This window comes from Mercenaria mercenaria, chromosome 10 (assembly GCF_021730395.1).
Source record: "Mercenaria mercenaria strain notata chromosome 10, MADL_Memer_1, whole genome shotgun sequence".
Classification (NCBI taxonomy): domain Eukaryota; kingdom Metazoa; phylum Mollusca; class Bivalvia; order Venerida; family Veneridae; genus Mercenaria; species Mercenaria mercenaria.
In genome coordinates this window covers 8598514-8626332 of record NC_069370.1, presented here as the reverse complement: position 1 = coordinate 8626332, position 27819 = coordinate 8598514, and the positions used below count along the sequence as shown (strand labels likewise).

The 27819-nt window shown below is 36.9% G+C and overlaps 2 protein-coding genes across 2 annotated transcripts in view; one reads left to right on the top strand and one right to left on the bottom strand.

Moving 5' to 3' along the window:
- LOC123560006 (putative gamma-glutamylcyclotransferase CG2811) overlaps nucleotides 1–27819 on the top strand; it is a 171132-nt gene that overhangs the window by 10876 nt on the left and 132437 nt on the right. The gene's annotated exons all lie outside the window — the stretch shown is intronic.
- Nucleotides 1750–26802, bottom strand: LOC123561014 (uncharacterized). Its single transcript, XM_053516692.1, has 10 exons — nucleotides 26567–26802; nucleotides 24303–24399; nucleotides 23552–23749; nucleotides 19676–22913; nucleotides 18585–18811; nucleotides 14865–14902; nucleotides 10757–10853; nucleotides 9227–9424; nucleotides 4100–7334; nucleotides 1750–3335 (listed from the first exon to the last, which is right to left on the bottom strand). The coding sequence occupies exons 2-10, from the start codon at nucleotides 24390–24392 to the stop codon at nucleotides 3109–3111; spliced, it is 7548 nt and encodes a 2515-aa protein (XP_053372667.1). The 5' UTR covers nucleotides 24393–24399; nucleotides 26567–26802; the 3' UTR covers nucleotides 1750–3108.

The following is a 27819-nucleotide window of genomic DNA, read 5'->3' as shown; positions in this document are numbered from 1 at the left end:
TTCAAATAGTTTTTTGCTCTGTGGAGCTATTTTCTTTATTTCCTTTGAAATGTTTTGCTGAAATGACATGACGGATCTATGCTTGACATTTAGGTAGCATTTTGATAATGAAATAATAGCATGACAGAATTTGTCATGGAAACTTATGTCATACACCACCACTACGATTTGGGGTCTCATTTTAGCTGGGGTTTTGTCAGTTTGTGTTTTCGAAAATATTTTTCTTGCATCAAACATGACCGCTACCTTCTTTTGACTCTTTTTATTCAGCACTGACAATATTCTTCAAGAAAATGTAAGTTACAGACATTAAAAATGGGTACCGAGGTGTGCTGTAGCCATTTGTTAATTTGTCAATTTTAAATAGAATAAAGAAGACCAACTAAATAGTGTGTTTATGCCGCTAGACTATGTCACAAATAATGCAGTGTATATCCATCTATATCTACCGTTTCCGGTCACAAAGAATGACCTAAATAACGCAGAGTATATTCGGAAATACTTCTGTTGATGTTTTTAATGTTCACGGTGCAGTTTAAATTCCTTAACTGAAACAAAACACGGTATGTTATGCATCAGTTAAAAATTGCACCAAGTTTTCAAGACCAAACATATCTCCGAGAGCCCATCCGCTTAGCTCAGTAGGTAGAACATTGGTCTACGGATCGCGGGGTCGTGAGTTCGATCCTCGGGCGGAGCACATGTTCTCTGTGACTATTTGATAAACGACATTGTGCCTGAAATCATTAGTCTTCCACCTCTGATTCATGTGGGAAAGTTGGCAGTTACTTGCGGAGAACAGGTTTGTACTGGTACAGAATCCAGGAACACTGGTTAGGTTAACTGCCCGCCGTTACATGACTGAAATACTGTTGAAAAATGGCGTTAAACCCAAAACAAACAAACAATATCTCCGAGAATACTCATGCTGAAGTCGTGTAGCGTTATTATCTTTCCAGTTTTCATACTTTACCAGGTATACCAGGTTCGCTTACGCATATTCCCGTGTGTCTGTTCTTGTTGCTTGGCTATTTATCATGGACATTGTTTTTTATACGAATTTTAAGATTGTTTAAATTTTAGGTGCCGTTACTGTTCTTGAGATTGTTTGGTAAAGTGAGAACTAACCGAACATGTTTGAAGAAAAATTGGGGCGTTTGCATCAAGCACAAAAAAAATTTCAACCGCACAGACACAAGACTGAAAACTCATATTGTAATGTTCGTGTATGACTTTGACCCACATGACATACATAATGAAATTAAGAACTGCCAACCTGATTAAAACATCCCTTAAAATGTTACCTCAGTAGGATCGTGTACTACAGATTGTAAGAGCCATAGTCCCTAAAGCAAACAAAATTATCAGTGACATCATGTGACTAATGTTTTTCAGTGTATTTGTAATACCAATATGTTTTGTTTGTTTTTGTTGGGTTTAACGTCACACCGATACAATTTAGGTCATATGGCGACTTTCTAGCTTTGATGGTGGAGGAAGACCCAGGTCCCCTCCGTGCATTATTTGATCACGGGCGACCACCTTGGTAGAACCACCGACCTTCCGCAAGTCAGCTGGAAGTTCCTCACGTGAAGAATTCAACACCTCGAGTGAGGCTCGAACCCACATCGGTGAGGGGCAAGTGATTCGAAGTCAGTGACCTTAACCACTCAGTCAGGAAGGTTCCGTAATACAAATAAAGAGTAATATCAAAGAAAATGACAAAAAGAATATAAACAAAGACAGAGCGTAACTTATTATTTTAATGAATAACATTTGTAAATGACATATATACGAGTATTTCAGTGCTTACAATAAAAATAGTAAAAAAATATTCTCTAAAAATGTATAAATATATCACGGTACAAATTAAATATTACTATAAAACTTCGTGAGATGTGTTCTCGATTGGTAGTTCCAAATTGCATAACTTGAACAGAACTGATATTCCATAATCAGTTCCATCAATATAAGTCTAGATGGATTGATTCTTTTACAGTTTCAAAGCAGTTCCCCAGCTTTACATGCTGGTAATTAAAAAAAGCAATACAGCTTTAGTGTATAGGGATAAAATTTAACTGCATTAACTGTTAAAAATCTAACAGCCTTTTTTCTAAAAACCTGATTTTTACTACTTATGTCCAGCTTTCAGAGTTTGTTCGAGGGATAAAGGTGAAAAAAAGGTATAAATGCATATAAAAAATAGAAAATTATAGACCTTGTAACTGCCACCCGTTTAAAGGACCTGAAATCTTATTACAGACGACCGTTTAGATATAAACAGGAGTCATCGTTGTAAGGATCGATATGGCACCAAATAGAATTATTGTAAGACAGTTGCATTTGATCATAGCACTGCCGTTTCATTTTGTTCACATATAATTTTGAGAAAACGCGTCTGCTAACTTCTCCAACATCTCTAAATGAGAAAATATATATCACATGATGTTGCATAATTTAACTCCGTTAGTGAAAAAATGTGCATAGAACTGTAATATTACATAGATCTCGTAATTAAGATAGCTACTAGTTTAGTACCTAACAAGTTTATAAGGGTGTTGGACATTGAACGTGCATAAAATTGATATAATGTACCGTTATTAAAATGACCATAAACTGACCATTGAGAATTCATATATTTATGTTTCATAGTCTTGCAGTTACAGTCTGTTTAACTGTGCAGTATAATGCAGAAGAACTTTTTATATCGCTTATGTATTACTGATTTATCTCGTATATTTATATAGTATCACAGTACGTATTGTATAAAATAAGATGTGTTATAGTTACATAAACTTGCCATAAACGCTTAAATAGTTGACATCATGCATATCTACGAAGCCCTTAAAGTCATATCTGACACTTATTTTATATACTACATTTTCTTTGTCTCGTAGTTGCTGTTATCTTTTAATGTAAAATCTAACAAATTCAAATTACTTCGTAAAAACGAAAAGAAAAATTGTCTTGAAAAACGATACAACATTTCGCATTTACGAAATATTTATGCGTTTCTACAAAATAAAGATATATATCTAAAACAACAGTGGCAGATGTCGCTTTAGGGTCTCCATACATATCGTAACAGTTCCCGGGAAAATTACTTTTTCATTTTCGGTCGCGGATCTGTTCTAAAAGTTCGGATATATGCTGAAGCTTGTCGTTCGTTTGGCGCTCAACTTCCGCTACTCGTGTATCAATGTCTTCCAGGCGTTTTGTAACAGCATCTGTTGATTTGGAGTATTTCCGGTCGCTGTCACGCATGAACTGATTGTACGAATCCTCTGTCATACTAATATACCAACGTTCCGACGGTACGCTAGATACAGTTTGACCTGAAATAATAATCTTTATAATAAATTCAATATAAAAACTGGAGATTAGGTAGACATTTTCGCGCCATTTTTATTTTTAGAATTGAATGTCGTGGTATGAAGAATTCACGCTTCCTACTTGTATTTCACAGTGTTACATCTGAACTTGCATATTGCTCTGATTGCTAATATAAGCGGAAATAAACCCTCATCTCCCTACTTGATCGTTAAGATTAAAGAAGAAAAGAGCAATACAATTCTACATCTAAATAAAAAATATAGATTTTGTTACAGTGAGTTTAAATTTCATTTGATGTAATACGTTTTTCTTTCAGCATTAAAGATATTAAATTTTTTCAAAAGTTTCAGTAGCTTCGACGTTCACCCATATGACTGGTGTCAGCTAATGCACTATTCTTGTATGGTGTGTAGGGAGCGGTGGTGGGGGAGGGATTTGATTCTAGAAATATACATGTCCAACAACATTTGACTAAAAACTTTCTGTCACCATTCAAAAATGCAAAAATGAAACTACAAAAACAAGCGCATCTGTCAATGGTTATCTCGCAAGTAGTGAAAAGGGACGTCACCCTAAAATCAGTTTTAACTTTAATACATGTATTGAAAGGAAACTATATATCTGCTACACATCAAATGAAGTCTTAAAATGAGCGCAAGAAACAGGTCTGGTGATGTTACAGTTAAAATGTTTATAGAAAACATAGACATAGGAAATAGTATCAGATATTTGATCAACATGTAGAAAATTCTACAAAGGATGTTACCTAATTCTCCTCTGGTAATCTTCACCCTCGAGAAGACCTTGCTTGCTGGAAAGTTTGACTCAATATCCACTCCTAGACTTACAGATTCTATTCTCCACGTGATCTGGTTCTCTTTTAGGATCATTGAATACGAATCGTTCATCATTGCTATCAGCAAGTTTAGAAGAACAATTGTTGCCAGGATTATGTAAATTAGATATAACACTTTACTGTACACGGTTGTTCTTCCAGCATCCGACATGTTCGTCTCGAAGGCGTCGTCAAACAATTCCCCCATTCCGATCATCATATTGAACGTCAAGAACAGGGTATCAGCAGGACTGGGATAGTCGCTGGAGATAGCACCCGATATTTGGAACAGCACGTGGAATGCAAACCCGAAGGCGAGTAGAACGAACAGATAGACAAGTATGAAGCGAGAAACATCTCTGAATATCATGCTGATCAGCATTCGATAGAAATAATGAATTGCACGAATTCCTCGTGTAAATGAGATTGTGAGCAACCAACCTATACATAACGCCGCTGACAAAAAGTAGTCCTGGAACTCGTAACGTTCAGTGAAAAGTCCAATCCAAGCAAATACCAACACGGCGAATACTACACATACTGCCAGGAACATGTAAGACGCAATAATGGATACAACTTGACTAAGTCCTTTCTTTCGGCTGAGTCTTGACTTCCGGCCAAGATCTCCAGTGATACAGTATCTAAAGAGTGTATACAAAACGTATAACAGAATGATCGCAGGTTCTACTGGCACAATGACGTACATTAATAACGTATCCGAGTCGGAGGAATTTATGGAACTCTCATCATTCCGTAGTTTCTGTAAAAGTTCCACGCCGACGTATGTAAATATAGCCATGTATATAATATGAAAGATCATCAAAGAAACGAACGTCCACGCAACCATGGATCTATAGTATTGTTCAATTATCCGGATTGGCGGAAGATCTAAAATCTCTGCAGCACGTGCTTTTTCCGTATGACTGATCAGCCATTCAATACCAGATATCCCTTCAAGTTCTATAGCAGGTGATTTACTGGCTATATCCTTTTCTGTAAGGGGTGACACACGACGACTTCCACAGCACCCCTGCACTGCGTCATTGCTTCTTGGAGTCAAAGATGTAATATCAAAATCATACACAAACTTATCAGATTGTACGAACATGGTCACGCCTTCCAACATCAGTAGCTTTGAAAGCACTTCAGGAACACCGGATTTAAATGCCTGATCGACAACGGAAAGACCTTCGTTATTGTATATATCATTTATTAAGAAGAGAATAGCCTCTCGTCGATGTGTCATGAAAACATCCTGATTTTCTTCCTCTGGGAAAGGAACGTTTTTCCTGATACACCACCATTTGACCACATTTTCAAGAATGGTATCAAACACTTCAAGATGGCGTGAAACATTACGACTGTCATTTGCACATTGCTTTGTTAATCTGTGCAATACAGTGTCGCCATTAATGTCTTTCATGGCAATATCTGCGCCAAGCGATATCAACCTCTTTACAGCGTTCGCGTGACCTTCGTCAGCGGCAAGGTGCAGCACCGTTTCGCTTGTTGCATAACTTTGTTCGTTGATTCTGGCATCCCTCTGCATACTTTCAAATATATCCAACATCATTTCAAGCGCTTCCGGTTGGTCTGGTCTCACTGCCTCGTGTAGGGGAATCAGCCCATCCTTATCCCTGTCCTTAAATCTCACAAATCTGAACTCCCATAACACTTCTGGTTTTGCAAACTTTCCAGCAATATGTAAACAGTTATTGCCTTCAAAATCTTTGGCGTTCAAACTTTCCCACGCATGCGTTTTGATCGTATATTCCACCAACTTCCTCACGGTATCGGAAGTGATATGTTTGGAGTATGCGGCGACATGGAGTGCCGTTTCTCCTTTTTTATTTTTAACGTCTGCTTTTGCCTTACACTTTATGAGACTTTCAATTGTTTTTGTGTTGCCACGGAAACAAGCAATATGTAAAGGAGTGTTTCCTCGATTATTTTGAGTGTTGATAGATATTGTTTCGTGGAACTTTTCCATAACTTCACTTTGGTTGGACATAGCAGCATGGTGAAGGAAAGTGTTGCCGTCGGCGTCGGCTTTCAATGGATCTATGTTCATCTTAAGGAGAAACTGAATTTTGTCACATCGACCACTGCTGGCCGCTATGCAGAGAGGCTGTCTCCATGACATCTCGTGATCTCGAGTGGCAGTTACAAGTGTCTGAAGCAGAGCATTGTCTTCGTTCTCCATAGCAAAGTACCAGGCGTCATGTCCTTCGTGGTTCCTATGTGTTACATTCGCTCCTTGTCGAATAAGTTCTTGAACAATATCAACATGTCCACTTTTGGCAGCGAGAAGAAGAGGAGTGTCACCTATTTCATCTTGTTCGTCAAATAAGGCTCCACGTTTGATCAGCATTTCTATGATTGACGGGCACCCTTCTCTTGCAGCGTGGTGAACTGGCATCTCACCTCCCCGAATTTTAACGTTCATATCTATATCTGGGTGTTGTAAAAGGAGAGACATTATCTCTACGTTGCCATACGCAGCCGCGATCACAATTGGGGCTACCAGCCCAAGTTTTCTCGATGTATTTGGATTTGCATTGCCTTTTTTCAAAAGTAAACTAACCGTTTTTGGAAATTCGTACCGTATTGCCCAATAAAGTGCTGTAGAACCTTTGTCATTTTTCACTTCCGGGTCAGCTTTTCTGTCTAATAATAGATTCACAGTATTGTCGTGACCCCATCTTGCTGCCCATAGTAAAGCCGTGTCTTTCTTACCATTCAAATGATTAACGTCCATACCTTGGTCGAGGTAAAGAGTGACCAAATCTGTGTGACCATAATATGCGGCTAAATGAAGACATGAAAACAGCCTTGGCCTTTGACCTTGTATATCAACTGCTGTTTCTAATTTCATTATTTCAAGTCTTTTTTCTTTCGACGGCAGTTTTGCTAGAAGAAATTTGGCCATTTCGGTGTCGTGTTTTTCTGTGATTATATGGAGAGCATTGTTTCTTCCATGGATTCCAGACCTTTGCACATCATGGTGTGACAGAAGCAGGTCTAGATCTTGCAAACTTATCAGAAATGTGGCGATGTCCTTTTGATCGCGTGATAGGGCATAGTGTAAAACATTTTCGTCTGTAACAGGATCACGAATCTCACTTACTTTCCCAAATTGACCAATCTTCTGCAGAAGTAATTGTATCTGGAATCCAGAGAAATAAAAAGTTTCAGTTATGTCACAACAAAATACCAGTTGATGTTTGTCTTAAATCTATCTGTCTATGCACTGTATCGTACATGAATCATTGCTAAGCTAAAAAGTATTAATACCGAAATCGACTATAATTGTATTAATTATCACCTAAGGATAAAAAACACTTCTAATCTAGACACCTTAAATTATATCCGTCATAGGGTGAATTTTTAACAACATTAGGACCTCTATAGTATATATGTTTTGTATACCTTAATATGAATTCGACTGCGGAAACAGAAATAAACTTATCATTTGTCGTAATGAAAATAAATTGCTATCACACCGTTTGATCCCGTAGGCCGTAAGGTGGCAGGGGAGCGGTTTCGTAGTTTGGCCCCGTCGATTTTCTGTATAAACAAGACAGGGTAGATATAAAGGCATATCTATCTTACTGGTTATTTATCATTATTAATTCTTTGATATATTTGGGGAATGAGGAACGATTAATGATTCTACATGGCGGGTGGTTTAAAATTCTTAGCTCCGTACTTCCGGTTGAGGCTAAAACATTAACATCAGAACAAAAGTCGGCCAGACGCTCGGCTGTCATCCATCCACTTTTTTTCAAGTGAAAATTAGGGAAATAAAGTGGTGGTTGGGAGACACATTCCACACCACCTGGGTATGCATCTATGTTCGCACTATACATATATGCTACGAAATTGGATTTAAAAATATAAAATGGATGAATGGCAGAGTTCAAAGTGAGGCCCGAATAGGCTAATTTTGGTCTATAAAATTTGGGTGATTTGGCCAATTTTCACTACATCTGGCATGGAAAGCGACAGGTGCATAGGACTGGAGAGTTATCTTTATGTGATCTATAGTATCTGCAATGGTCCATAGTAGTTTCAAAGAAAAATAAGCAAAAACGAGATTTCTATGGATATTTCAACACTGGTACCCACACGTCAATGTGGAATTCGCAAATCTGCACTCCTCTGCCACCTAAGAAGTCCCTAATAAATAGATCCTATTTTTTTTTCTTTTTTTGCGCATTTGCGCGTAAACCGAGGACCAAATGGGCATTATTTCACTCGTGGAATGAATTTTACATAAAATAAGACACTTTTCATGCTAATATTCGCATGTTTTCGAGTTGTTTACTTGAAAACGAAAGCAGGGTGTTTATTCTGCGGACTGCATTCTGAAATGCGGCAATATATGAGGGTACCTGACTTCAGTTGACTTGCATTTCACTGCATACTATTCAACACCCCTTTTTCTTTTCGTTTTCTTGAAACAAATATATGGATATCTTGTGAAAAATAGGTCTACGACGGAGTGAAAATCTAGAAACTGTATCAAAATTGTTCTGAAGTAGCTGAATTTTATATACATGTATAGCAAAGAACAATTTCTTTTGTTGGTATATAACCGTAACTGTTATTTACCATAATTTGTTTCCCTTACACCATCTGATTGAGCAATACCTACCATACAAGCTGTATTGTAACTATATCGTCCAATTTTATAGCCATATATAAATCAATGTTCACAGCCGCGTATCTGTCCCGGACAATATACTATTGAAATATCTTTTTTGGGCTTATGTTGCAAAGGACTTAACCTTCCCTGGATTCCTTGACAGCTTTAAATATTCTCCTCAATTCCCTGAGAACTTCCTTCACGTGAATCTGAGCCTAGACTTAAGGCATTTTTTTGTGTCTAGGGTCATATCGTCAAGGATCGAGAGCATTGCTTCTTCGGGTATTGATATTGGTATGCTTTACTGGTAGTCTTGGGTTATACCTACTGAGCTAGCTGTACCAAGCTTCAAGATTATTGAAAAGTCAAGGCCCTTATGGGCATCTGACTTAACTATTTACAAGTTTTACCTGATGTTTATCAGATGTGTCAACAGCCTTGAAGAGTTCTTCTCTAAAGTCTTCTGCGGCGCGGATCCGAGCGGCTGTGCTCGGTCGACTCTTCGGTTCATCTCTAAAGTTTTTAGCTTTTTCTTTCAGGATTGCTCCAGTGACGTCTGAGAAACCCTCGGCTGGTAACCCGGTCTCTTGTCTTTCTTTCTGCCGCCTCTGTAGATAATGTAATGTAATATCATCATTAGCATCATCGTCATCATCATCATCATCATCATCATCATCATGTGTATTATGATGATGATGATGACGGTTATTATTATTATTATTATTCCAAATCTATCTTTTTCATTTACATACAAATTGAAAAATGCTTTACAGAATACATATCAAAAATTACAAAATAAATAACAATCGTAACAACTGCTGTATGAATTAACACGAATATCAAAGTACAGATAAATAGTCAAAGAAAGACAAACAGATAATGTATAAACAAGAGCAGCACCTGCTGGTGCCAACGCTCGGCTGTAAGCGCTTGAGTTGGGAAATATGCAAGAAAAAAGTTATGGTTCTTGGCCTTCTTACTCACCTATAGCTATAGCACTTATATAATTCATGAAAAGGGACCTCAACAAAATTTAACGAAGAAAATACAATTTTCTAAGGCAATAAAAGACCATAGTTCAGAAAAAAATGCACATCAGAGTTATGGATCTGAGCATATATACTCAGCTACTGATGATAAACAAGTCTGCAAAGTTCCAAAGCTCTGTAAAAAACTATATTTAGCTACTCGGGGACCCCCACCCATCAACCGTTGTGACTCGGATCAAAACGACCTGTCGCTGCTATGAATTGCTGAGCTTTGAATATGACATGCTTATTTGTTCGAAAGACAGATGCTCGTTGCCGAACAGAAGGTTGTCAATTGTAGCGGGACAAGGGAGGTTAGTCAAAAGATTTTGTCTTTGTTGGGTGTAGTTGGGACAGGATAAATAGAAATGACTAACTGTTTCGTCTAAGCCACAACTACACAATGGATAGTCCATTAGTGAACGCCGATGGAGATCAAAGTTTAGTGAACTGCAACCCAGTCTTAGGCGAGTAGGAGCATCTGGAGCCTACGCTGACCAATATTAAACAGAGCGTTGGGCTTCAGATTGCTTCTTGCATTTAAATCATTTTTGAAAGAATGGGTGGTTGTTTGGTCTGTAATAGAAGCTGGTAAACTGTTCCATTCTCGTATTGCAGAGGATAAGAAAGATGTTCTATAGAACTCTGTTTTACATGGTATCAACCTTTGAGAGTTCTAAATTCGAACCTATGATCAACCTGAGGAGGAATTAAATTGCATAAGTAGCTAGGCACTAGTTTAATTTTCATTTTAAATAGAAGGGAAAGTTTGTTTTCTACGTCTTTTGTAATTTACAATTCGTATCACTAAGGACAGCACTGAATCGATTAACTGTAAAATGCCTTGTATTTTGATGTCATTTTCCTTTCTATCAAAGAATAATTCGAAGTACAGGGAAACATTGAATTCACCTCTCTAACAAGTCTAAGCTGTACAAAGTCGCCATCTTCACCTGCTGCATCTGATGCGGCCCCGAGCTTCCTTCGGCGTGCCAACTCCATCGCTTGCCTGAAGAGAAAAGGGAACTTTGATTACATTGTATCTAGCAAATAACATTCTCCTAAATTAATTTTAATTCATCAAAATCCCACTTAGAATCCCGCTCAATCAGAATCCCAATCGATCCAAATCTAACTCAAACAGACTCCAAATCAGTCAGATTCCCACTCAATCATAGTCTAGCTAAATCACAATCCTACCCAGAATCCAATTATCAAATCAAAATCACGTTGTATCAGAGTTCCACTCAATCAGGCCCCCACTCAATCAAAATCCAAGTCAATCAGGGTCCAACTCAATCAGATTTCACTCAGTCAGACAAAATCACTCTATGAAACAAAATCCAACTGAACCAGTCCATTAGAATCCAAATCGCATCTACTCCACACAAAGACATGGACAGTTTTGTTATCACATTGATATATGGACAATATTATCATTATTGAATAGTATTGCTTCTTATTAAAAAAAAACTTAAAAAATAGAATGTTGACCATTTATTTTGTTTAGATATTTACAATATTACTGAGTTGTGGTGTTATATTGCCCATGTTTGTTCGTTCCAACCCAGTTTGGACCTTGGTGTCAGGTAAGTATAGAGTCATTTAATGTTAATTTTATTTCTATGTGTTATTGTTCGTCCGTAAAGTTGCCACAAAGATAATGGTGATTTATCTTTATAATGTATACACTTTCTGTCAGAAAAAAGGGTCATTTTTCTATTTATTATACTGTTTCGTTTTTTATCATCCTCGGTAATACGCTGACCTTCGTACTGATATTATTATAATACGCAATGGATACGCTTGAAAGTTATCATTGAAGCTGGGAAGTTAATACGGAAACGGAACGTAACGGCGATCAGAGAAAAAAAGAAAAACACTTGTAATTATCTAATAATTACTAATCAATAAAGAAACATCCCACAGTCAATTCTAATATTGATCAGTGGTGTGCTGAATAATTGAAATATAGGTCTTAGAACGGCCCGTAGCATAACCCTGGAAAACGTATTGTTAGAAGTTTCAATACATTCAAGGGATAAATCAATTCTTCGGTTTTTAGCTTCTCTTAAACATTAGTTAAAGTGAATATATGTTTAATATGCACGGAGTTTTGTGTGTGTGTGTGTGTGTGTGGTCAGATGCTAAGTTTTCATTTATAGCGACTATAAAGTAACCTTTTCCGTCTCTATTTTTTCATTTGTTATTGCAAGAAAGTGACCATTCCCCGATGGAATCATGACAGTTCTCAGGAAAGCGACAGTGGAAACTAACAAACTGCTTTTCCTGTTTAGATATGGTATCAGAATAGTATATCCGTCTTTCAATGCAAGGGTTTTTTACAGGGTTAAATAAGTTATAATTAATCGAAAGCAACCATCACCTTAAGTATTTAGATATTTTCCTGAACATTATTTTTTTTTCAAATAACGCGACCTTGTATATGAATCGACAAAACGCAAGAAAATAAATCAAAACACTTTAAGTATGGGTGTGTTATAATGTAGCCAAGCGATTGTATATGGCAAAAACGATCGCAATAATTATATATATTTAAACGCTACTGAAAAAATGTAAATTGTCAAATCATCGTAAGTAAACAATTTATTTTTGTCTGTTCAATGTTCCATTCTGATGAATGTGGTTAATATAATGATGGTTCAAGTTTATTTTTACGCAAGCATGACTAAATTTCATCTAATGTTGAGAAAACTTGGTCAGATAAAACGTCCATGTATTTTTGCAATACAATTACATATAATAGATTTTATCTAATTAATCTGCACGATATTATGCAGAAAAACTATAGGTTTCCTTCCTGCCCCCCCCCTCCCCCCCCCCCCCCCCCCCCCCCCCCCCCCCCCCCCCCACCAACCACCACAAAAAAGAACATGAAGAACATGCAAACAACTCCACATATTTTGTTTAATTTTAAAGTTTGTGATAAATTTTGATACAAATTCGCATACTGATAAAGGTCGTGATTCAATTCTTCTTCGGAGAAATATCTTGAAACTATCTTAACTAGAAATCTTATTTGATTTTTATTAAAATTATGTTGTAAGACTGTTATTTTGTCACACTGACATGTCGGTACCAAAAATGCATCTTCAGTCGAAGAACATGTACTTAAAACTCACCAGCCTGAGCATCTCTTAAATGAATGATCACAGGGGAACCGACTGAAGAAATGCAGAATGCATGCTTCATGAATTTATTTATATGTTAGGCAATCCCGCTTAGATCAGTAGGGAGAGCTCAGATCTACGAATCGCAGGTCGTAAGTTCGATCGCCGGGCGAGTCGTATATTCTCCGTGACGATTTGATGAAGGACATTGTGTCTGAAATCATTCGTCATCCACCTCTGCTTTATGTGGAGAAGTAGGCAGTTACTTGTGGAGAACAGATTAGAACTGGCATAAAATCCACGAGCACTGGTTAGGTTAACTGCCTGCCGATACATAACTTAGATATACTGTTGAAAAACTGCGCTAAACCCAGAACGAACGAACAAACAAATAATATATGCTAAAGGGGATCATCAAGATTTATGTCAAAATGTTTGAAATTAACTAATCACCAGTATATATCTGAAAAGTGAAAACAACTTTGGATCATCAAGGAAAAAAACGCACACACTGATATTCGTGAAGTAAAATGCGCAGAAAATGTCTCCCCTATATGCAAATAGGGGGTTTTTTGCGAAAATAACTATTTTATTTTAGTTTATGTTAACTTAGTCACATCTGTAACAAAGTATCTACTCGAATCGTGTTTAATTATGATTTTGAAAGTTTTTGAACTCTGAAGACTTAAAAATTATGATATTTTAGATATTGAAATGATGGATGATGGAGTGAATTACTGGTTCTCCTTTGAGCGGAACTACGGATCACGGGGTCACGAGTTTGATCCACGGGCGAGGCGTATAATGCTCTCCGTGACGACTTGATATCTGAAGTTATTTCGTCCTTCACCTTTGATTCATATGGAGAACTTGGAAGTTACTTGCAGAGAACAGGTTAGTACTGGTACAGAATCCAGGAACTCTGGTAAGTTTAATTGCCCGCCGTTAGGTTACTAAAATAGTGCTGAACCAATTATAAAATGGCAAATTATTTTGTGTGTACACATTGTTAATGACTTTATTAATAATGAGCCGCGCCATGAGAAAACCAACATAGTGCGTTTGCGACCAGCATGGATCCATACCAGCCTGCGCATCCGCGCAGTCTGGTCAGGATCCATGCTGTTCGCTTATGGTTTCTTTAATTGTAATAGTATTTGAAAGCAAACAGCATGGATCCTGACCAGACTGCGCGGATGCGCAGGCTGGTCTTGATCCATGCTGGTCGCAAGCGCAATATGTTTGTTTTCTCATGGTTCGGCTCATATTGTTATATACATTCTTTATATACAAGTGCATCGATCAAACTTGCCTACCTTAATTTCATTTCTGTCGTTTCTTGTTCTGGTATGGAGATAAATAGCACAATTCACAATTCATTTAAAAACAATTATTTTACATTCTTAAAATATCTATATTCCTGACGAACTTCAACCAGACTTAACAATAGTTTTTAATGTGAAAACAAGTGTGAACAGCTATATTCGTGTAAAACAGAGCCATAAGTAATAATATCATAACATCTATTTGACCCTTATGGCAACATTTTTACCATACCTTCACTGAAAGGAATGTATCATTATTTAATGATACAGTTTGATACATTCAATTTATCATAAAATTCGGTACAATGTGTATCACTGAAAACGTTTGTTTTGTTTTGGTCTTGTTTTTTTTTCTTTTGATTTTTGATCGTCCGGGTTTAATGTAAGGTACATACCGTATCAGAGTATTTTTCAATATCTTTATTCAAATAAAACCGTTCAATTAACATGCAAACTTTTACTGAAAGAAAATACCAATGTTGTCGAAGTCTTAATTCTTATCTCCTTTTTAAACACAAATGGGTTATACTTATTGAGAGAAAAAACAAACAGAAAAATTCTTACCTGTTAATAAGTATCAGCCATGGAAAAAAATCAAAATACTCCGCATGAATTCATGCTCGTTATGAAGAAAATATCTTTAATTACATTAAAATAACAAACTTTACATACACGTTGATTTCTGTCATAAATGACTGACTTAAAGTATGTATTGATCTCCAACCAATTTGTTAAACATACTGTAAACACTATCCGGGTATATATAGATCCAGTTTAAATATTAATATCATAGACTTTTCAAATAAATATGCCGAACGTCAAGGCTAAAAAAAACATGCTCGGTCATGTCCATTTAATCCACTAGATCAATTATAATTGTATTCTGCTAAACCGCTTAAAATCGACAATGAAAAAACTTTCAGTGTTATATATTTTTATTTATATCTTATCACTTAAATGTACGGGATTTTTTTATTACTTTTTACACTGATCCTCATTTAGCAATTATATCCACCTAAAACTAAAAAAAATGAAATGGAAAAAATCAAGATTATTTCTCTTTTATTATCACTGAAACGAATAGATGTGTTGGCCAAGTTAAAGTGACCAAACATTTCAAATGAAAGCAAAGTTATAACTGTAAACATACACGGTATCTCCGCGAATTTCCATTTTCAAAGTCCGGGGTCATTAACAAACTGAACCCTAAGTATCCATTTCATTTATAAAAGATACTCCTCCTTGGACTGAAGAGCGTTTATCAATACCGGGTTATTATGTTATTGTTGCTACCTGAGAATCTTTGAATAATTTATTGAAAACGAACATTCATTGAAAAGCAGAAAATGTCCTATATAAGTTTTTACAGCTCTACCATCTAATCAGTATTTACAAGAACTGTTCATCTTAAGACACGGTTCCAATGAGCTGTATCCCGAACATGGTTGTTGATTTGTATCTCGGACCCCTGTCTCAAAGACAGATGCACTGGGCCTGACTTTCGCGCTTATGGACTTTTAATCTGGCGGCAAGTGATTTTGCATTTGCGACCAGTGCAGATCAAGATCAGCCTGCATATCCGTGCAGAGTGATCATGGTCTGCACTGTTCACTATTCAGTGAGTAAATTTTCAATGAACATCCCTTTGAATAATAAGTGGTATTGCCCAAATTGAATGATAGACCAGTCCATTTTAGAAATTTAGCAGGGTAAAGATTAAACTCAAATCCTCAGCGTGCTTATATTATACTTTTGTTTCATAAAATTTTCTGCAACAAGTCTTATTATTTTTCTGTTTAAATAAGATTTTGTCAAGATCTATCTATCGTAGAAAAAAAATCTAAGAATAGATAAGTCTAGGGTTGCATTTTCAGTGGATGATAAAAAATTTCAGCTTAATCAATTACAGCATTTTTTTTTCAAGTAAATCGCTAAAGTATAATATCTTTTTGCTATCCGTGAGTGTAGTTTTGTTTTGTTTTTGTTGGGTGTGACATCACATCGACACAATTTCAGGCCACATAGTACTTTCCAGCTTTTGTTAGAGGAAGAAGACCCATTGTGACCCCCGACCTTTATTTCACAACGGGATGTCACGGTACTTGTGTAGGACCAACAACCTTCCGTAAATCAAATGGGTTTTAAAATTCAAAGACTTCAAACGGGGATTCAGATTTATCCGATATGATACATAAAGAATAAAAACAAAGGCAAAGTAAAATTTATTACTTTAATAAATAACATTTGTAAATGACATATACATGAGTATTTCAGTGTGTGCAATAAAAAAAGTCTTAAAACATCCCTGAAAATGTATAAATATATCGTGGCAATAGAGTATTACAGTACAAAATTAAATTAACTATTACTGTCCAAGATTTCCTGAGTCGCACTTTCAAACACTGTAACAAGAGAACTAGAATTCGATGCTGTAAAATTAGGCCTATGAGTCAAAACAGAATCACGCCTGTTCATGTTGATATAAGATTAAAACAAAATGCAATACAATGTATTGAGTTATCATTTAAGTGCATGTGTAGTACAATGTTGGAACTCCAAAAGACATTTTTTTCTGAAAACCTGATTTTAACTACTTATGTCCTGGCTGTGATCAGGTTTCAGAGTTTGATCAAGAATTCGTGGGGTCAAGGTGTAAAAAGGTAAATGCATATGAAAATAGAACATAACATGCCTTGTAGCTATCACCCCTTTAAAAACTATGAAATACAAATTAAAGAAGATATTATATATCTACGTTAAAAAAACCCCAGCCAGGTTTGATATGGCCCCAAGTGAAATTATTGTTTCATTTAATCATAGCATTGCCTTTTCATTTTGTTCACATGTAATTTGGAGTAATAATGTTGTAAAAGACCATCTGATTACTTTTCCAAAATCTCTAAATTAGCAATATATAGCAACATGCCTTTGTCTATTTTTACTCCGGTACAAAAGAAAAATGTGCATAGAACTGCAACATCACAGCTACAGTACCTAACCAATTAGGGAGTAGGACGTTAAAAGTGCATAAAATTAATTTCTAACATGAAAAATCAATACACCTTTCCGCTAAAACACGGAAATCCGACGTCAATATGATGTATTATTCAGCGCTATACAGGCGCTGAGAAAGAGCGCTACTACATGATGATCTACTATGATATCAAAGAATGATGTTATACTTACTTCACACATACTGTAAATGAGCCGCGCCATTAGAAAACCAACATAGTGGCTTTGCGACCAGCATGGATCCAGACCAGCCTGTGCATCGGCGCAGACTGGTAAGGATCCATGCTGTTCGCTAACAGTTTCTGTAATTGCAGTAGGCTTTGAAAGCGAACGGCATGGATCCTGACCAGACTGCACGGATGCGCAGGCTAGTCTGGATCCATGCTGGTCGCAAAGCCACTTTGGCTTTCTCGTGGCGCGAAAAATAACTCATTAGTCGTCTTATTGAGTTATTCCGCGAGAAGTATTACTTCCCGTATTATAACACTGTAAAATCACAGTAACGCATTGACCTCACATCGACCTACTTTATTTGGTGCGATGCATGCACCGCTAAATAGTGCTTCCTTATTTCATCTAATTGTTTAGATAGAAGGCATATTCGAATTTGAATACTTTGTAGAGTGTAACAGAAGTACAGTGTAACATATATCAACAATTCGAATTGGTAATACTTCGCGCGCGTAATTCACTCGGTCACCGCCCATGCTGAATTATTCCACATCGTATTATTCTCATATATAAAACCGTTATTAAAATGCCCTGTCAAACTGATCCTTGAGAATTTATATATTTACGTTTCATAGCCGTAGAGACAGAACCTGTTTAGCTATGTAATATTATGCACTAAAAGTCTGAACATATTAAAATGTTAGCTCAAATAATGTATGTAGAGCTATTCTTGTATTATCACACTATGTAATGTATAGTTACATAAAAACTTATCATAAATTTATGGATATTTGACATCATTAACGGCGTCTTTAAAGTGACATTCGACAATTTCATTTTTAATTACTGTACATTCTTTTCTCCTGTCGTATTTCTGTTTTTGCAATATAATGAAGGTCATATCTATTAAAAAAAGAAGTACAAATTACTTTGTAAAAACGAAGGAAGAAAAATATTTCGTAAAAAAACGAAATGAATTAGGTATTTACGAAACATTAATACGTTTTTAAGAAATAGAAGAAACAAAGTATCATCTAAAATGAATGCGCTGGATGTCGCTTTACGGGCCCTGTACATATCGTCAATAATCCAATTTCATTTTCGGTCCCGGATCTGTTCCAAAAGTTTGGATAAATGTTGAAAATTTTCATTCGTTTGGCGCTCAACTTCCGCTACACGTGTATCAATGTCTTCCAGACGTTTTGAAACAGCATCTGTTGACTTGGAGTATTTCCGGTCGCTTTCACGCATGTACTGATCGTACAAATCCTCTCTCATACTAACATACCACCGTTCCGACGGTAGGCCTACACTGGATACGATTTGACCTGAAATAGTAAGTTTGGTATTTGCTGCGTTCTCGTACTGGTTTGAGGATTATCTATGACAATATTTTCAAATTTCTCTCCAAAGTTTTATCTTTTAAAAGAAAATTAGCGGGTTTTTTTTCTGGAAAGCTTTCTTGCACTGTTTTACTGAGTTATAAATAATTTTCAAGTTATCGAATGTCCTGTATTCACTGCGGATAGAACTACTTCCCGTCCACTAGGGGCGCCTTTTAGCTTCCGGCAAATTTTTATTAAACTCTACCACCAAGTGTGAAAATATACTTGCGTTACCGTAAAGCTCGATTCTCGAGCTGGCGCTTTGGACCTGCTTTTGGAGCTCGCTAATATACATTTGATATGATAAACAATCTGCAGATTTGGTAATTTTCACGCCGATTTTATTAATAGGTTTGAAAGTCGTGTTATTAAGAATTCGCTTTTTCTGTATTGTGATTCATAAGCGATTTGAACTTGCATGTTGATTTCAATGCAAAAAAATACGAAAATAAATCCCTCATGAATATTAACCAGCCTAGAGTACTTCTTGGCAACTGGCGAGACCCATATACAAAATATTTGAAAAGTTGCTGTCACTATTCAGAATGCAAAGTGTAACCTCAGAATCAAGTGCATCTATTCTTGGATATCTCGCAAGTTGTGAAAGAGACGCGACTCTGAGATCATAAATTAGAACTACAAAAATGCTGAATAAAGGAAAATATATTGCTGCTACACATCAAATGGAGTTTTAAAATGTGCGGAATAACCCTGTCTAATAACCATGGTACTGAAATTAAAAGTTATAGACAAAGGAAATAGTATTTGATCAACATATAAAAAATTATTCAAAGTATTATACCTTACCTAATTCTCCTCTGGTAATTTCTCCCCTAGAGAAGACTTTGCTAGCGAGAAAGTTTGACTCAATATCCACTCCTAGACTCACAGATTCTATTCTCCACGTGATCTGGTTTTCTTGTAGAATCATCGAGTACGAATCGTTCATCATTGCAATCAGCAAATTTAGAAGAACAATTGTTGCCAGGATAATGAAAATTACATATAGCACTTTACTGTACACGGTTGTTCTTCCAGCATCTGACATGTTCGTCTCGAAGGCGTCGTCAAACAATTCCCCCATTCCAATCATCATATTGAACGTCAAGAACAGAGTATCGGCAGGATTGGGATAGTCGCTGGAGATAGCACTTGATATTTGGAACAGAACGTGGAAGGCGAATCCGAAGGCGAGTAGAACGAACAGATAGACAAGTATGAAGCGAAAAACATCCCTGAATATCATGCTAATTAGCATTCGATAGAAGTAATGAATTGCACGAATTCCTCGTGTAAATGAAATTGTGAGCAACCAACCTATACACAAAGCCGCTGACAAAAAGTAGTCCTGGTACGCGTAACGTTCAGTGAAAAGTCCAATCCAAGCAAACACCAACACAGCGAATACTACACATACTGCCAGGAACAGGTAAGACGCAATAATGGATGCAACTTGTCTAAGTCCTTTCTTTCGGCTGAGTCTAGACTTCCGGCCAAGATCATCAGTGATACAGTATCTAAAGAGTGTATACAAAACGTATAACAGAATGATCGCAGGTTCTATTGGCACAATGATGTACATTAATAACGTATCCGAGTCGGAGGAATTTATGGAACTTTCATCATTTCGTAGTTTCTTTAAAAGTTCCACGCCGACGTATGTAAATATAGCCATGTATACGATATGAAAGATCATCAAAGAAACAAACGTCCACGCAACCATGGATCTATAGTATTGTTCAATTATCCGGATTGGCGGAAGATCTAAAATCTCTGCAGCGCGTGCTTTTTCCGTATGACTGATCAGCCATTCAATACCAGATATCCCTTCTAAGTAGAAAGCAGACGACTTACTGGCTTCATCCTTCTCTGTAACGGGCGACACACGACGGTTTCCACAGCAAACCTGCATTGAGTCGTTACTTCTTGGAGTCAAAGATGTAATATCAAAAACAAACTTATCAGATTGTACGAACATGGTCACGCCTTCCAACATTAGCAACTTTGACAACACTTCAGGAACACCGGATTTAAATGCCTGATCGACCACGGAAAGACCTTCGTTATTGCATATATCATTTATCAAGAAGAGAATAGCCTCTCGTCGATGTGACATGAAAACATCCTGATTTTCTTCCTCTGGGAAAGGAATGTTTTTCCTGATACACCACCATTTGACCACATTTTCAAGAATGGTATCAAACACTTCAAGATGGCGGGAAACATTACGACTGTCATCTGCACATTGCTTTGTTAATCTATGTAATACAGTGTCGCCATTTATGTCTTTCATGGCAATGTCTGCGCCCAGCGATATCAACCTCTTGACAGCGTTAGCATGACCTTCATCAGCGGCAAGGTGAAGTACTGTTTCGCTTGTTGCATAACTTTGTTCATTGATTCTGGCATCCCTCTGCATGCTTTCAAATATATCCAACATCATTTCAAGCGCTTCCGGTTGGTCTGGTCTCACTGCCTCGTGTAGGGGAGTCAATCCATCTTTATCCCTATCCTTAAATCTCACTAATCTGAACTCCCATAACACTTCAGGTTTTGCAAACTTTCCAGCAATGTGTAAACAGTTATTGCCTCCAAAATCTTTGGCGTTCAAACTTTCCCACGCATGCGTTTTGATCGTATATTCCACCAACATTCTCACGGTATCGGCAGTGATATGTTTGGAGTATGCGGCGACGTGTAGTGCCGTTTCTCCTTTTTTATTTTTAACGTCTGCTTTTGCCTTACACTTTATGAGACTTTCAATTGTTTTTGTGTTGCCACGGAAACAAGCAATATGCAAAGGAGTGTTTCCTCGGTTATTTTGAGTGTTGATAGATATAGTTTCGTGAAACTTTTCCATTACTTCACTTTGGTTGGACATAGCGGCATGGTGAAGGAAAGTGTTGCCGTCGGCGTCGGCTTTCAATGGATCTATGTTCATCTTCAGGAGAAACTGAATTTTATCACACCGACCACTACTGGCCGCTATACAGAGAGGCTGTCTCCATGACATCTCGTGATCTCGAGTGGCAGTTACAAGTGTCTGAAGCAGAGCATTGTCTTCGTTCTCCATAGCAAAGTACCAGGCGTCATGTCCTTCGTGGTTCCTATGTGTTACATTCGCTCCTTGTCGAATAAGTTCTTGAACAATATCAACATGTCCACTCTTGGCAGCAAGAAGAAGTGGAGTGTCACCTTTTTCATCTTGTTCGTCAAATAAGGCTCCACGTTTGATCAGCATTTCTATGATTGACAGACAACCTTCTTTTGCAGCGTGGTGTGTTGGCATCTCACCTCCGCGAATTTTGACGTTCATATCTATATCCGGGTGTTGTAAAAGGAGAGACATTATCTCTACGTTGCCATACGCGGCAGCGATCACAATTGGGGCTACCAGCCCAAGTTGTCTCGTTGTATTTGGATTTGCCTTGCCTTTTTTCAAAAGTAAACGAACTGTTTTTGGGAATTCGTACCGTATTGCCCAGTACAGTGCCGTTGAACCTTTGTCATTTTTCACTTCCGGGTCAGCTTCTCTGTCTAATAATAGACTGACAGTATTGTCGTGACCCCATCTTGCTGCCCATAACAAAGCCGTGTCTTTCTTGCCATTCAAATGATTAACGTCCATACCTTGGTCGAGGTAAAGAGTGACCAAATCTGTGTGACCATAATATGCGGCTAAATGAAGACATGAAAACAGCCTGGGTCTTTGACCTTGATGGCCTTGATTATTTACTGCTGTTTTCATTTCCATTATTTCAAGGCGTTTTTCTGTAGACGGCAATTTCGCTAGGAGAAATTTAGCCATTTCAGTGTCATGTTTTTCTGTGATTATGTGGAGAGCATTGTTTCGTCCGTGGATTCCAGACTTGTGTACAACATGGTGGGACATCATCAGGTCTAGATCTTGCAAACTTATCAGAAAAATGGCGATGTTCTTTTGATCACGTGATAGGGCATAGTGTAAAACATTTTCGTCTGTAACCGGATCACGAATCTCACTTACTTTCCCAAATTGACAAATCTTCTGCAGAAGTAATTGTATCTGGAATCCACAGGAAAAAAGTGTTGATAATAAATAAAATTGTAGTTATGTATTGACAAAATACATGTATCAATAAATATGTCTGTCCTCTGTATCGTTATAACTAACATTCTTATAATGAAACGTAGATTAGTGCCGAAAACTTCTGTAATTGTATTATCATCTAAAGACAAGTCAGTTCTAACATAGATGCCTTAACCCTGCTAAATTTCTATAAATAGCGTGTCCATCTTCCAATTTGGACAGTGCTATTAACTGTTAAAATGGGTGTTTACCAAAAAGATACTGACTGAATAGCGAACAGTGCAAATCATTATGAGGCTGATCATGATCTACACTGGCCGCAAAGGCAGAACCAATCGTGTCCAGTATGGTTAGGGTTAAACCCTACCTTCCAGAGAAAAGCAAAGATTTTAACACCTTTTCGGATTTACCTGATTCCTTAACAGCGGTAAAAAGTCTCCAAAAGCACCTAAGAAATTTCCCCACGTAAATCAGAGGTGGACTTTAGGCAATCGTCTAAGGTCAAACTGTTAAGGAAAAAATGCCTCTTCGGGGATCGAGCTCGCTGTGGATAAATGGTACTCTTGTGTGCATTATCTATTGAGCTAGCTGGCTGTGTCTTTTTAAAGTTTTACCTGATGTTTATCAGATGTGTCAACAGCCTGGAAGAGTTCCTCTCTCAACTCTTCAGTGGCGCGGATCCGAGCGGCTGTGCTTGGTCGGCTCTTCGGTCCGTCTCTGAAAGTGTTGGCTTTTTCTTTCAGAATTGCTCCTGTAACCTCCGAGAACCCATCGGCTGGTAACCCTGTCTCTTGTTTTTCTTTCAACCGCCTCTGTAAATAATTAGATTGAACAAATACTTAAGCCAGATACTCTTTGATCATAAAATCTACTTACTTAATAACGTTTTTCGACAGTTTTTAGCATGTCAGATTAGCTGAGACCCAGCATATCGCTACTATAGAAAAAGAATTCTGATAAAACGCATGTACTTGGCCTGTTTAGTCAATTAATGATGAAAATCAGTATGAACTGTCTTTGAGAAGAAGCAAATGTATACAAAACACTTAACCCACGCCGACGCCGACGATCAAGTGGCGATATTAGCTCGTAGATATTTTTAAAAAAATCAGACGAGCTTAAAATGATCTATACTAATATATGATACTGCATCACACATTTATAGAACGGTACAAAAACTGAACTCGGTCATTTTAAAATGTTTTATAAAAAGAAACAGGGGTTAACTAAATAAGGTTTTCATGATATCACTTTGGAATGTCACTTAGTACACCGCTAAATTAAATGTAAAATGCATTGTATTAATTTTTTTGAGTTCTTCTTTAACGAAAAAAAATTTCAGTTACAGGGAATTATAAGATTTACCTCTCTGACAAGTCTAAGTTGTACAAAGTCGCCATCTTCACCCGCTGCATCCGATGCAGCCCCGAGCTTCCGTCGGCGTACCAACTCCATTGCTTGCCTGAAGAGGAAAGGGAACTTTGATTACGCTGTATCTATAGTAAAAAACAAAACAGATAATATTTTCAAAAATATAAACAAGTCAATAAAGGAGATACAGTTAGTCAAGTGTATTAAAATCCCACTCAATCAGAATCAAATAAAATCAGAATGATCCCACTCAGTCAGAATCCATGTAAGTCAAAATCCTGCTCAGTCTGAATATAATTTCAACTCGGTCAGAATCCCGGTCGGTCAGAATCCACGTTTATCAGAATCCCGGCCAGTCAGAATTCCACTCAGTCAGAATCCAGGACAATCAGACTCCCGGTCATTCAGAATCTTGGTTTATCAGAATCCCTGACAAACAGAATCCCGTCGATCAGAATCCCTGTCAATTATTCATGTGGGTTCGAGCCTCACTCGGGGCTTTGAATTCTTAATGTGAGGAAGTCATCCAGCTGCTTACGGAAGTCAGTGGTTCTACCTAGGTGCCAGCTCGTGGTGAAATAATGCACGGAGGGGCAACTGGGGTCTTCCTCCACCACCAAAGCGGGAAAGTCGCCATTTATATGACTTATAATTGTGTCGGTGCGACGTTAAACCCAACAAAGTAAAAAATGGCATTGCATTTTAGTCGTTTGGTTATCGGAGATTACGAAATTGGTCTATCTATTTCGCTCATTTAATTTTATTTTATTTCATATTTTTTGAGATTACTATTATTTGCATAAGTCAAAGATCAACTCCTCCCCGCCAGGTCAAATAAAACGCATGTGCAATAGATTTCTTTATCTCCTCCACTATGGAGAGCATAGTGACGATGTCAAACATTGTATTTCTGTCTTTGTTTGTTTGAATGTAACTAAGTTATGATAAATAGAAACAAGATTCTCCATAATTATGGGTATTTCCCAAAAATATTTCAAATAATACGAGTTCGTATATGAATCAATAAAGTAGGTGTGTTATGGTAAGGCCAGGGGATCGTATATCTTGATTATAATTATGTATTCAAGCGCTACGGGAAAAAATGTATATTAATTAAAGTAAACAATTCTTCTCTTTTTTTTTTTTTTTTTTTTTTTTTGGCTGTTCAATGTTCCATAGTGACGAACGTGGTCAAGATAATGGTGGGTCAAGTTTATTTCATTGCAGGCATGATTTGATTTAATCGTTTGAAAACGTGATCTTTTGGGTGATGTAGAATAAAACACTGGTTTGATGAAATTTGTATTATTATTTTTTTTTTTTGCAATGAAATTACATTTGATGCATTAAGTCGAATTGATATATGCACAAAATAATGCCATAACACCCGAGGTTGCCCAGAAGTAAGATTATGAATTTCTTTAGGTAGTGAGAACAATTTTTTTTTACTTGACAGTTAAGAATATACAAATAACTTCACATATTTTGCTATAATTCAAAGTTTCTGATAAAAAATTATACAAATAGGCACCCTGGAAAAGGGTCGTTAATTAATTGATATATTATGAATCAAATTTACCAGAATTTCTTGAGGTTTCTGTTATAATTATATTACACTGATATGTATCGTATGTCGAAGTAAATGCACAAACTTCCCGCAGCGATTAAATACCTTCCCCTTACGGTACATGAACGCAAGGGCAGGTAACCGATGCTAGGAGCTTGTGGGCCTTTCTGAAGGGAACCGATAGAAGAAATGCAGAATGCATGCTTGATGAATTTAATTATATGTTGGACCCGCCCGCTTAGCTCAGTAGGGAGAACTTAGATCTACGAACCGCGGGGTTGTGAATTCGATCGTTAATTTAGTCGCGTACCAAAATACCTACTCGAATCGTGTTTATTTGTGACTTTTAATAAAGAAATTGAAAAATTATGACACTTTACTTTTAATATTGTGACAATGGTTCTCTTTAGAGCCACAGGACCGTGAGTTTGATCGACAATGCTCTCCGTGACGATTTGTTAAAAGACAATTGCGTCCCAAGTCATTTCGTCCTACACCACTGATTCATGCGGAGAATCTGGCGGTTACTTGCGGATAATAGGTTAATACTTGCCGTTACGTTGGAAAACTGTGATAAACTGAGAAAAAAACGGCAATTTATTTTGTGAGTTGTCAAAGTCTTAATTCATATATTCTTTTTAAACAGAAACGGGTTATATTTACTGGGAAAGAAAAACGAAAAATTTCTTACCTACTATTAAAATTCAGCCATAAAAGTTCGAATTACTCCGCATGAATTCATGTCCGTTATGGGGACAATATTGTTAATTACATTAAAATAAACAAACTTTAAATAGTAGATGATTGTTGTCATGAATGAATGACTGAGTGTCACGGTACTATTGATCTCTAAGCAATTAGTTAAACATACGGTAAACACTATACGGGTATGTTTACAACCTGTCATTAATATCAGAGACCTTTTTATATAAATATTCGGAACGTTAAGGGTACCCACTGAGTTTAAACTACTAGACAAATTATAACACATTTTTTATATATTCTGTTAACCGCATAAAACTGAAAGTGAAACACTTCTAGTGTTATATATTTTGATTTATATTTTATCGCTTATACTTACGTTTTTATCATTATTATTTGTTTGTTTACTTGTGTTTTTACACTCTTAGTTTATACCCATTCAACAATTATATCGATCGAAAACTAAACAATAAACTGGAAAAAAATCAAGATCATTTTCCAAATATTTATTGAAACGATTCCGAATCCAACGGTTGTGTTGGCCAAGTTAAAGTGACCGGATATTTCAAGTTGAAACTAAGTTATTACTGTAACTATACACGGTATCTCCGCGAGTTTTTTTTTTTTTTTTAATCCGGGGCCGTTAACAATCTGAACCCTTAATTTCCAGTTTATTTATGAAAGATAGAACGTTAACCAATACCGTGTTATTATGTTAGTGTTGCTACCCGAATATCTTTAAATACTTTATCGAAAAGGAACTTTAATTGAACAGTAGCAGAAAGTGTGATATAAAAGTATTATCAGTTGCGCATTTATATCAGTATTCCGTCTGTTTTACAAGAGTATATCTTTACAAGAACTGTTCATTCAAGCTATATCTAGAGTCATGACTGCCCTTGAGCTCCATCTGGACAAGACTGTTAATTTGTATCTCAGAAATTATTGCATTGAGCTCTAGTATCTCAACACGGTTGTATTTGGCGCGAGTGTCACGCATTTGGACTTCGTATTAACCTTTACCCTGCTGGCGGCAAGTGATTTTGCCTTTGCGGCCGGTGCAAACCAAGATCAGCCTGCACTGAGTCCAATTTAGAAATTTAGCGTCTCTCTTAGATTATTTGAATACCTAACTCAAACCTTGCTGAGTATTCGATCCTGCCTGTGTATTCATTTTTCTTATGTGCCGTGAATACCCAACTCGGAGCTAGCTGTTTATTCGTCTCTGGCTAGATACTGTAT

Excerpts from the sequence above, each read along its gene's own strand:
- LOC123561014 (XM_053516692.1), bottom strand. The coding sequence starts at position 24,392 with ATGGAGTTGGTACGCCGACGGAAGCTCGGGGCTGCATCGGATGCAGCG. Across the intron at positions 22,914-23,551 it reads ACACATCTGATAAACATCAG|ATACAATTACTTCTGCAGAA; the intron begins GTAAAACTTTAA and ends TGTGGATTCCAG. Across the intron at positions 10,854-14,864 it reads TGGCTGATACTTATTAACAG|GCAAGCGATGGAGTTGGCAC; the intron begins GTAAGAATTTTT and ends TTTTCTCTTCAG.